Below are 10,894 nucleotides of genomic sequence, written 5' to 3'. Positions count from 1 at the left end.
GGAGGCACGGGCCCTCATTCTCCCAAAAGGGCACAGTTGCAGTCTACATGGCTCAGCTCCTAAAAGGCACCATTTCTATGATTACGGCTTTCTTGAAAAAGTAGTTTATTAATACACTTGGATGTACAAATGGGAAACAATAAATACATGATTCTACTGGTCAGCCGAGTGAACCACAGGACCTTGTCTGTGCTCAGGGTCTACCTCGGTGCTGGGACGGAGGCCTGGGCAGGAGCTGAGTGGGTTCTGCTCAGTGCACAGCACTGGGGAAGAGGTGTCACCAGGTCAAGGACCTGGGGTGCCCTGGCCAAGGCTGTGCCGACTCCGCGCCTGTGGTGCAGCGTGAGGCCTTGGGAAGGGTTTCATAAAGCAGTGGTGTGTCTCAGACGGGGCCTTCTGAAGGTCATTTGTCACCTCAATTCTACTTCTCAGCAGGGTGCAAAGCCTGGGGACCCATGTGAGGTGAGGGAGTCACTGGCAATTCGTGGGCTGTCCTGAGGTTCCCACTTCCCCGTGAAAACGGTACCTGAGCCCGTCCACTTCAGGGAAATTAGCTGGGCAGCACACAGGTGGAGGGTGAGGCGAAAACTTGGCATCTGCTCACACGGGACACGCGTGAGACCACCTCAGTAGACAGAGTTATCCCACATCTCAGGAGCTAGCATCCACACCTGAGGGTTGCCACTCGCTGGCCACCCTTAACTTGCTCAGGAAAGTGGCTGGAAGGCCTGTCAGGGCTGGCATTTACTCCTCACGTTTCTGGACTAGCACACGTGACATCCGTGATGAGGATATGGTTCTCGAGTCCCGACGGAAGACACGTTTGTGAGTCCTGAAGGTGGCAGGGTCTAGACAGGCAGATGTTGGCCCATGAACACAAAGGAACACAGGCTCTGGGACCTTGTGACCGAGTGACTGGCAGGTGGTAGGTAGGTGGCCCTCAGTATGCAATCTTCCAGTGTGTGGGCTGCTCACACGCTTTCTCCTGGTCTCCACAAAACCGGTTGTATGTCGTCTTGGGGTCCAACCCCAAGATCTCTCTCTCTTCATGAATCCGAAAAGAAAATGTGGAAACCGAGGTGCCAATAAAAAACCTACGGAGTAATAAGAGGGGGACCAGCAATGAATTTATTACACACACACAGAGCAATAGATTAGACACACATGCACATACATGCGTACACACAGGTTGAGGTGCCAATAAAAAACCTACGGAGTAACAAGAGGGGGGACCAGCAATGGATTTATTACACACACACAGAGCAATAGATTAGACACACATGCACATACATGCGTACACACAGGCTGAGGTGCCAATAAAAAACCTGCAGAGTAATGAGAGGTTACCTGGGACCAGCAATGAATTTATTACACACACACACCAAACAATGCATTTATTAGACACACACATACCCAGAGGCTGACACCCTCTGCACTGGCACCTGCATCGGTCATCCCACGCTTTAGCACCCACTGCCTTGCAGACACTTCTTCTCTCCACTACAAATGCCAGACCTCCACCTGACTAAACACCACCACCAAGGACTCTGCATCCATCTTGACACACTGGCAGCGGCAGGGACTATCTACTAAGCTGCTATCTTAGCTAAGGAAGCCCTTTTCCAGGGTCCTTCAGATTCCTGGAGTGACAGAGAGATGCGGCCAGTCCTGACCCCTGGGCCCTGGCCTTCTGGCACCTAGTGACCAACTGATCCAAGAGAAGCTCCGGAGTGCTACAGTACATGACTGTCCTGGAACTCTGGGACCTTAGGTACACACTGCCTGTGGAGACAAGTATGGGGTGGGCTGTGCTGATGACAGAGGCAGCTACAGTCAGCTGTGTGAAGTCCCCTCTGACCTGGGAACTGCAGTCAGTTCCCGAGACACCGCTTGTGTCTAGTGGATCCTGGGCAGAACCCCAGGCAGAGAGAAAAAAAGTGCAAGCTCAGAGCCTCCTCAGAGAGTACTAATAGATATAGGACCATAGATAATAGGGAAGATACAGGATGGCTCAGCATGTCTGCAATGGACACACACAGACTCTCACCTGCCTGATAGTGGCAGCGGGAACCGCAGAGGCCAGAACACAGCAGAAAAACAACATTCACAGAGAGCAAAGCAGTGGGGCAAGGTGGGCACACACCAGCCTTCTAGACCTCTGCATCTGGACCCATAAGGAAAGACACACACCAGCCTTCTAGACCTCTGCATCCGGAGCCACAAGGAAAGGCACAAATTCTGCCTTGCTTCCTGTTCTACTCGGGACACTCCAACCTGAGCCCACCCCGAGTGCCCACCGCTGACGCACAGAAGAGAGCTGCAAGGCCAGCAGCTCTCAAGGGCTCCCAGAGCATGGCTACAGAAGCCTTTGGTCTCAGGCAGACCTGTGTTGCTTCAGCGGCACAAACAAACCAAGGAGGCCAGGCGGCCTTGGCAGGGTATGTCTCTGGGGCAGACAGAAGCAGAAGAGGTCTGGGCGTACACCATGGAGAGTGTGCGCATGACAGACCCGAAGGGTCCAGACCCACTGTTCCCAACAGCCCAAGGAGACACTGGGCAGGGTGCTACCATTTAGAGAGCAATGGAGCCAAACAGGGCCGGAGAAGGTGGACGGCCACAGCCACCTGCTCAGCTGCCGAGAACTAGGGCAAGCAAGAGCCCCCTCTGTAACATGGTGGACAGGCACCTGGCGTGAGCGAGAGCCCCGCCCCCTCTGCAGCAGGTGGACAGGCACCTGGCGTGAGCACAGATCCACTGGTCGATGATGGCCACGCCTCCATCCTTGTACAGCTCCAGCTCCTCCCACGTGGGCTCAAACCTCACCATTTCCGGTAGCAGCTTCCTCAGTTCTTCCTGCTCTGCGAGGCGAAGGAGAGGCTGCTGACCCTCCAGGAGGGGCACAGCGAACGCCTGCACCTGCCCAGCACCCAACCAGGGGGAGAACTGCCTACCCTTCCTGATGGCGTCTGTGGCCACGAACACCCTGTCCAGCTGGTGAGCCTTCATGAGGCTGCGGATCTTCTTCACGGCACCCTCCAGGCTGGGCACGTCCTCCCTGTGGCCCCAGATGAAGTCCTTTCTCCTCAGGTGGACTCCGAGGTAGGGGCCGCCGAGTGCTGAGCCCAGTTTGACCTACAGAAGACAGGGAGGTGGGGAAATTATGGGGAGAGCTCCCCTGGGTGTCCTGGGAAACAGAGGGACAAACATGTCCTCGAAAGTATCCCTCCAGCCTGAGTCTCACACAGATTCCCCTGGGGGAAAGCAACATCTTGACATGAAGGGGAATCAATCATCACAAATACTTTCTCTGAGTGACATAAAAATCATAGATGAACCACCAGAAAAAAATGAAAAAAGAAAAGCTATTTAAAACTTTCTTCTAGGCAAGGCCATCCAACCATAGAACACCCAGAGACCATCAGGAACAGTGAGGTCCTAACAGCCAGTGACACAGAGGAGGTCCCAACAATGCCAGCTGAAGGGAAAGATGACACCGGAACCCCAGCTTTGTGGGGAAGCACACACACAAGGACAATGCATGACCCGAGGGCTGAAGGGGCTCTAGGGCAGAGGCCACGAGAAATGCTGATGATTTATCTTTCAATGCCTGCTTCTGCTTAAGGACCCCCCAGCCCCCACCCACCCACTTCCTTCTTTTCCTTATTTTAAAAATATTTTTATTTTTGAAACAGTTTCTCTATAGAGCCAGACTGGCCCGGTTCCCATAGCCTTCCTGCTTCTGCCTCTGAAGACTGGGGTCATAGGTATATGCCACCATGCTGGGCACAATCTGCAGACTGCCAAAAAAAAAATCCGATTTTATGTTAACAAAAATGTCCCCACTTCAATACAGAGACGTCTGTATGAGTCATGTCCCTAACTCAAGGACTCAGAGGAGCTTGACCCCCAGCGTGCCACTCCTGTCTGGAACAAAATCGCCACAGGACAGACATGGTAGCTTAAGAGCTGAGCCCATCCCTAGTTCCTCTCAGCCAGGGGCGGCCCAGCTACCTTCATCCGCGTCCAGTCTTCCTCCAGGGTCATCTTGTCAGCAGCATCTGTGGAGTTGAGGTGCTGGCTCCGGAACTCGTCCCCCACGGCCCGCAAGTGCTTTGCAAACACCATGCTGCGCCGGGTCTGCACGAACAAGGCCGAGTATCACCAGGCCTTCAGATGAATGAGCAGTCCCAGCTTCACTATCTACCTCCTGCCCCCTCCTTTCCACAGGCTGCCATTGGCAAGGCTCCTAGCCCTCCCAGCTGGGTCATTTTGTGCTTCTTGCTGCCTGCACCATTTGCCCTTGGCCAGCAACGGCTCCGGGTCCGCCCAGCTCCTAGCTTTACCCTTTGCCTGATTCAGGCTGCATTTTTCTTAAACTGAACGGAACTGGATGACTGTGTCCTGCTGCAAACCACACGCTTCAGAGGAGCAGGGTGGCTGCTCCCGGCCTGACACCTGCTCAGCCGGCCAGTGTCCTCACAATACCCTGGCTATACCGCTCCCCTCCAAGCAGAAATGGCTCGTGGTGTTAGGACTCGCTGCACACAATGTCCCCTTTCCCAACCAAAGGAGAAGAGGCACAAGTGCAGCCACGCGCAGTGTGGAGAGGACACGTCAGGGGCTGCATGTCACCCATGGCACCCATGGCAAGACCCCTATGTCTATGGCACAGAGCAGTGCTCAATAGAGCCCTCGAGGCTGGCCCTGACCGCGAGTCACTCCACACCACAGCAGGCCCTGCAGTGAAAGCAGACTCTCTCTGTGGGGTGGAGAAGGCCCACTGGGCACAGCCCATGGTTTCAAGCGGCAAGACTGAAAGTTGCTGCTGACGGTTAGGTTTTCAGAACTGAACACACGCTGAGGCCGCTGGGAGGTACTCACGTCCCAGTACTCTCTGCCTCCATAGTGGTCGTGAAGCAGGTTTTCGGCTCGGTCCAACATCACAGACCTGCAGTTAAGTAAGAATGAAAAATGAAGATTTCAATGATTCTGAGAGTTCAAATGTTTATACCTGCACTTTCCAAGAACACCACACGGGAAAGCCTTGGGCCCCAACAGTGCAAGTCTGTTGGGGACCCTCCTTTGGAGCATCTAGCCAAGCCCTGGAGCTGTGCACCTCCAATGGCCATACCGTCACCTCTTCACAGCCTCCCATACACACTCTCAGTCAGCCTATTATCCTCGTGGCACCCCCAAAGACGAATGCAAAAGGAAGCCACGAGTGCATCCTGCCTCCAGCGGCCACAGCGGCCTCTCAGGGCACAGGAGGCGGACGACAGTGTAAGGATAAGGTGATTTACTGAACAAGGTGTTTGGGATAGTGCAGACTCTGCTCTCAACCTACGGTGACAGAGCACAGACAACCCCGGGCTGGGGTCTCTCTAAGAGTCTTCTTCCAGGACACAGACTCCTCCCACGGCCCACCCCACCCCAAGTCTAGTCCCCCTGCTGTGGAAGTGGGCACTCCACTGACTGCTGGGGTGCAGGGAGGGGCCTAGTGAGGTGTCAGGATGGTGATGGACAAAGCCGTCACAGTGAAAGTCCCCGGCACTTACCGTGCTGAAGTGTTCTTTAGAAGTACAGGCGCGACGATGGAAGCGGAGCCCTGTACAGACAGGCAGGAGACATTGAGGCCCCGTGTTTCTTCATAGCCCCAAAACCAGCCTCTGGAAGACAGAGCCCAGCCCGACTGTCAGCCCAGGAACAGACGAGGGGCGTGCATGCCCATGCCGGACTGCAGTCCCGCTGACACTGCCCCCTTGCTCTAAGGCTCACAGGCTAGCACTATGGAAAACAGGGTTCACATAAGAACTAAGAGAACCCACAAAACTCAACATTTCCCAGTCACTGACAGGAGACAGGCAGGGGAGGAGGAGGTGACAGGAGTCACGGTTCAGCCAGCCAGGTTCTCCAAATAACTCTTCTTCCAAGAGGACTCCTGTAGGTCACGCACAGAGGGTGCTAAGTGACAGGCAGAATGTTGGGGCTAAGATCACCATTTCCATGCCATGCTCAAGTGGACATAAAAGGTGAGGGGAGCTGGGCATGGTGCATGACTATATGTTCAGTACTTTGGAGGCTAGGACAGGAAGAGCGAAAGTCAAAGACCTCCACCAGACACGCCATCACCTGTCTTTGAACACAGAATGGGGGAGTCGTAGCTCAAGTGATTGAGAGCCTGCTTAGCAAGGACAGGGTTCAACCCCAGTACCTCAAAAAAACAAAGTAAAAAAGGTGAGGGTATCTCAGAGAGGCGCTCTAAGGACTAACAGTACGAGGTGAGCTACACCAGGATGTACCAGGGCTCAGGGGTGGCCTCGGGACAGTCTCGGTGAACCTTATGGGGCCTGTAGCCACAGTGGTACCTGTAATATTCATGCTTGTCCTGTGAGTAGAGCAGAGGGTCGATGCAGGGCCGCTCGTCCACCTTCTCCTCCCAGGTGCCCTCCTTCCAGCCCTCAGCGTAACCTTGCAGGACGTATACCTGGTCGATGAAGGGCCCACCAGACTCTGAAAGAGACCCCAGAGAGCATGCCACACGACAGGGACCCCAGAGAACGCGCCACATGACAGGGACCCCAGAGAGCATGCCACACGACAGGGACCCCAGAGAACGCGCCACACAACAGGACCCCAGAGAGCGTGCCACACAACAGAGAGCACAGCTGCGTGGGTAGCTGTGTGCCTCGTATGGACAACTTTCGTGATTTATGGAAGGCTTCCTTAGTCCTCAAAGGCTTGAGAAAACTTCCAAAACAGACAGCGAGGTCAATGGCATGAGCACATGGGCGAGGAGGACAGAAGGGAACTCACTGAGGTCTCCTTGACCTCTCTCAGTCCCCACTGGAGCAGGCCTACCTTCACCCTCCCCCTGTTGTTGCTGTGCACTGCGCCCCCAGCATGTGCTGACCCCTCAAGGCCCCCAGTATGTCCTATCATACATCTGCTTCATCATTAGCCCCAGTGAGCAGAGTCCCAGCAAGGTTTGCATTCCCTTTACCCCATTACCACCGTCATTTTACCAGAACCACCTGCCAGATCCAAAGTACCAATGAGCGTTTGTCTAGAAGACAAGCCCAGTTATGGCAAGTCACAAAAAGGCAGTCTCTAGGTCTTCACAATCACCCTACATGAGGCCTGCCTACGGCGGATGGACCCGAGGCCCAAGCTAAAGTGGCTCCCCAATGTTGATTGTACAACAAAAGCTGGGCTGGCCCCAGCACAGCTTTGTCCTGGCAGTCCCACGCCCAGGGCACAGGCACAGGCACCATCTTCCCTGTGGGCTTCCCCAGACCTACTCAAGCTGGAGGGAGGGAGGTTCGGTGGCAGCAAGGAGAATCAGCCCTATGCCTCCAGGTGCCATGACTATACCTTTTCCACAGGGAGCAATCCACTGGCCTTACCCCCACAGAGAGGCACCGGCAGCTTCTCCAGGCACCCGAGACTGAGGCAAAGGTCAGGCTATCTTAGCTGAGTCTGACATCCTAAAAACCCAAGCCCAGTTCTTGTTTTCCTGGACCCACAAGCAAGTTTGGGAGCTGGGCTAGGAAAAGACATATTCTAAGCATGCATTTACTGAGTCTGCATCTTCAGCCTGCAAGAAAAAGTAAGAAAAAAATACGGCTTGTGTTCCTGTGTTCCCAGGACTGACTATCATCAGAACATGTTCGAGAGTGATGAGATGTGGGGAGAGAACCACGTCCTGGAAAGATATCCTCCTGAGGCAGTTCTGAGCAGGGGGCAGAGGTCACGGGGGAATAAAGATTTAATGTACACCACTGGTACCAGCCAGGCTCTAAATGAACCCCTTCCTTCCTGGAGCCTCCAGCAGAAGAAAGGATTTGTCTTCCAACCAAAGCCACAGTCAACTCTAAACACCTCTCTACCCAGGAAAGTTCGACACCTCTCAAAAGGTGGAAGGGGGTGAAGTCAAGCAAGAGGCCTCTACACAGCCCCCTCCCCACCACGGTGGGTATGCTCATTTAAGATGGTCTTCCTGCTGCTTCCTCATCAGCACTCTGACCACACCTGCCATGGCGGTTCTGCCCTGCTTCCCTAGAGAAACCACTGAGGAGGCACTACAGCCTGGCTAAGTGGGAAGTGCCCGCAAGACTGAGCCAGGACGCCTGACATCGCATCAGAAAAGCCCCCCAGTCTGATGCCTGCCTCACCTGCAATGAACTGCTCATACTCAATGACGGGGATGTTTTTATTGAGACTCGGAAGATCGAAAAACTCGGACCAGGGAATCCGGACCTGATGGATGTCGGGGCTCTGCCAGTGATACAGACGGCCCCACGGGGGCAGGACAAGCACCCATTCCTCGGTCTTCAGCAGCGTCTTCAGCAGCGATGCAACTCGGATATAGACATCCCTGCGGAGATTGAAGCCTTCTGGGGGGTTGACATCATACAGAAGGTACCTGAGCAGGGAGCAAAACACAAGCCTTGAGTTGGGAGGCCGATGGAAAAACTCCACAGTACACAACGATATTTGAGAAAGTCTAATAGCGATGTAGATTCTAAAACTTCAGGCTCTAACCAAACCAACCCGGGCAGGCTTCACTTACACCGTCACTGGCTTTACCTGCACCGGACCTCTGGTTTGCTCTCCAGTCTGGGGAATACCAGCAGCGGAGGAAGCACACAGTAACTTCTGTCCTACCGCTGGGGCTCAAGATGGGCCTCGGGACAGGGCGCCTGAGCCGAGCCGACACTGGGCCAGCCAGCGTGGCCAGAGCCGGGTTCCACCTTTGCTCCTGGACCTTCTGGTAGAGATCTCTCGGGAGCAGCTATGATCCTTACCAAGGCCAGGACGACCTTCGCCGTACAAGCTTCACCCGTCCAGTCCGCGCGCGCAGCCCCGGCCCCGCTGGCCCCCGCTCCACTGCTGACCCCGTCCCAGATGCCCCGCCCGGCATGGCGTGGACACACTTACCGCCTGCGGGACGCCGCCCCCGACAGGATGTCCGCCGCCGACTGGCCAGGCCAGAACTCCTCTCCTGAAGCCGAGACTGGCCGCCAGAATGCCACGGCCAGCAGCAGGCAGACGACGCTGAGCGCCGCCATGGCCCCGGCGGCCACGCACTTCCGGCTACCGTGCTCCCTCCCACTCACACCCCCACACCCCCACTCCGGAAGCGAGCGGGTTTGCCCTGCGGAGCGCGTCTCTAGTAGCTACGGCAACGCGGAGCGGCCCACTACGCGCACGCGCCTCACGTAGTCCGGGGGAGGGTGTGGCCTGGGGCGGTGCTTCCCGTTGGCTGCGGTCTTCCCGCGCTCGCAGAGCTGCAGTGTGGCGGCCTGGTGGAGTGGCAGGGTCGGTATCTCTCGGTGCACAGGATGGCACGAGAGCAGGGGGAGCTCTCTTGGGTCTCACCCGGTACCTACTGAACTGCACGATGCCAGGCATTCCAGTCCGCTGGTATTGTACGGTCCCTTTATACCGGGTGTGGGCGGAGCTGGCCGTAGGCACTGGTTCGGCAGGACGCTAGGTGAGCGACCCTTCGAGGCAAAGAGGACCAAGTAACTGGCCTCCAGGAGAGGGGACAGACTCCAGACCCGAGAGCACGCCCCGTTCTGCGGATCAACTTTGGGGTCGGAGGACGTGACGGACGTAGTGAGGTGACCCCTCTGAACTTTGCTGGAAATGCCTGTTCCTCCGTTGAGTGACTCTGTGGCTTTGCTGTTTAAGCTGCCTCCCCGTAGAAGTATCCAGAACCAAGTGTGATAAGTTGAGCTTCATCGGAAAGTAAATCCTAAACTTTGAAAGGCAGGGGTAGGAAAATGAAAACACAGAGACTGGGAAAAAACATTCAGAATACAATAATTACCTAATAGAGGGCTTGTGTCCAGCCATAGAAAGATCTTTAAAGTTCTGGAGTGCCTCAAAAAGATATAGATGACCCAATGCAAAAAGAGAGAGTGCCGGGCGGTGGAGGCGAATGCCTTTAATCTCAACACTTGGGAAGCAGAGGCAGGTGGATCTCTGTGAGTTTGAGGCCAGCCTGGTCTACAAGAGCTAGTTCTGGGACAGGCTCCAAAGCTACAGAGAGACCCTGTCTCGAAAAACCAAAGAGAGAGAGAGAGAGTATACACACGTGGACATGGAAGGCTTGTTCAAGTCCTTAGATCTTGGAGAAGTGACATCAATGATAAGCTTGGGAGATAGCCCTAGATGAAGCTGGGGGACAACGGACTCCCACAAACTTGAAAGGAGTAGAAAGTGGTATATACCAGTCTGGAATCAGCTTGACAGTTTCTGTTCTGTCCTGGCTGACCCTAGCTGGAGTTGCCCCCAGAGCTGCAGTAGGGGAGGTAGTGTGGGTGTGTGTGCAGATTTCCCGGGATCATCCCAAAAGGGAGTGCCAAGTGTTGATGCTGAGCATCAATGGAGTCATCCGTTCAGGAGCCTGCAGCATTCTCCCAAGGCAGAGAGGGTGGAGTATAGGACAGTCTTCCTGGGGTTTGGGGGCTGGGGGAAGAGAGGGGGCGACTGTGGACTTCGTGTGGATCAGAGCAAGTTTCTTTCAGTGTTTGGCTGTAGCTCGAGTCCAAGCTGGCAGAGAATGCCGCAGCTGGCCCGTCCAGAGTGGTCAAGGTATCTGCTTCTGGGTCAAGACACTGAGGAGGTGCTGGGAGTCCTACAGCTTTTCACGAAACTTAGACCACACCAGCAGTCTGTCTATCCGTCCGTCCTTGCATTTACCCTGGAAACATGGACATATGTACATTTACACAAGGGGCAGCTTCCCCAGCTGCCACTAGCTTCTTGGCTTAGACAGTGTTGAAAAGCAGCTGTAGACCTGACAGGAACTCTCGGCACCCCAGGACTCTCCTGCATGGCCCTTTACACTGCTGGATTGCTGGAGGTTAATTGTAGGACTACAGGCTGA

At 55.0% G+C, this 10,894-nt stretch overlaps 1 protein-coding gene across 3 annotated transcripts; it reads right to left on the bottom strand.

Moving 5' to 3' along the window:
- Window positions 1–90: 90 nt before the first annotated feature.
- On the bottom strand, window positions 91–9,100 carry Pofut2 (protein O-fucosyltransferase 2). Of its 3 annotated transcripts, none has more exons than XM_057752006.1 (9): window positions 8,938–9,100; window positions 8,172–8,422; window positions 6,366–6,510; window positions 5,556–5,666; window positions 4,882–4,948; window positions 4,012–4,137; window positions 2,952–3,132; window positions 2,735–2,858; window positions 798–1,094 (listed from the first exon to the last, which is right to left on the bottom strand). In XM_057752006.1, the coding sequence occupies exons 1-9, from the start codon at window positions 9,066–9,068 to the stop codon at window positions 941–943; spliced, it is 1,290 nt and encodes a 429-aa protein (XP_057607989.1). In that variant the 5' UTR covers window positions 9,069–9,100; the 3' UTR covers window positions 798–940. The 3 variants fall into 3 exon arrangements, with proteins under 3 accessions (XP_057607988.1, XP_057607989.1, XP_057607991.1); XM_057752008.1 differs by lacking the exon at window positions 798–1,094 and adding an exon at window positions 1,256–1,325; XM_057752005.1 differs by lacking the exon at window positions 2,735–2,858 and having other exon boundaries at window positions 91–1,094.
- Between the last annotated feature and the right edge of the window lie 1,794 nt (window positions 9,101–10,894).

The sequence above is a fragment of the Chionomys nivalis genome, chromosome 19 (assembly GCF_950005125.1).
Source record: "Chionomys nivalis chromosome 19, mChiNiv1.1, whole genome shotgun sequence".
In the NCBI taxonomy this organism is placed as follows: Eukaryota; Metazoa; Chordata; class Mammalia; order Rodentia; family Cricetidae; genus Chionomys; species Chionomys nivalis.
This window is presented reverse-complemented; position numbering and strand designations above follow the sequence as displayed.

Bases quoted from the DNA above. Each gene is read 5' to 3' on its own strand.
- Pofut2 (XM_057752005.1), bottom strand. From the start codon at position 9,068: ATGGCGGCGCTCAGCGTCGTCTGCCTGCTGCTGGCCGTGGCATTCTGG. The intron at 4,949-5,555 runs GTAAGTGCCGGG...ACTTAACTGCAG, and splicing joins CTAAAGAACACTTCAGCACG to GTCTGTGATGTTGGACCGAG. The intron at 4,138-4,881 runs GTGAGTACCTCC...TTGTTCGTGCAG, and splicing joins GAGGCAGAGAGTACTGGGAC to ACCCGGCGCAGCATGGTGTT.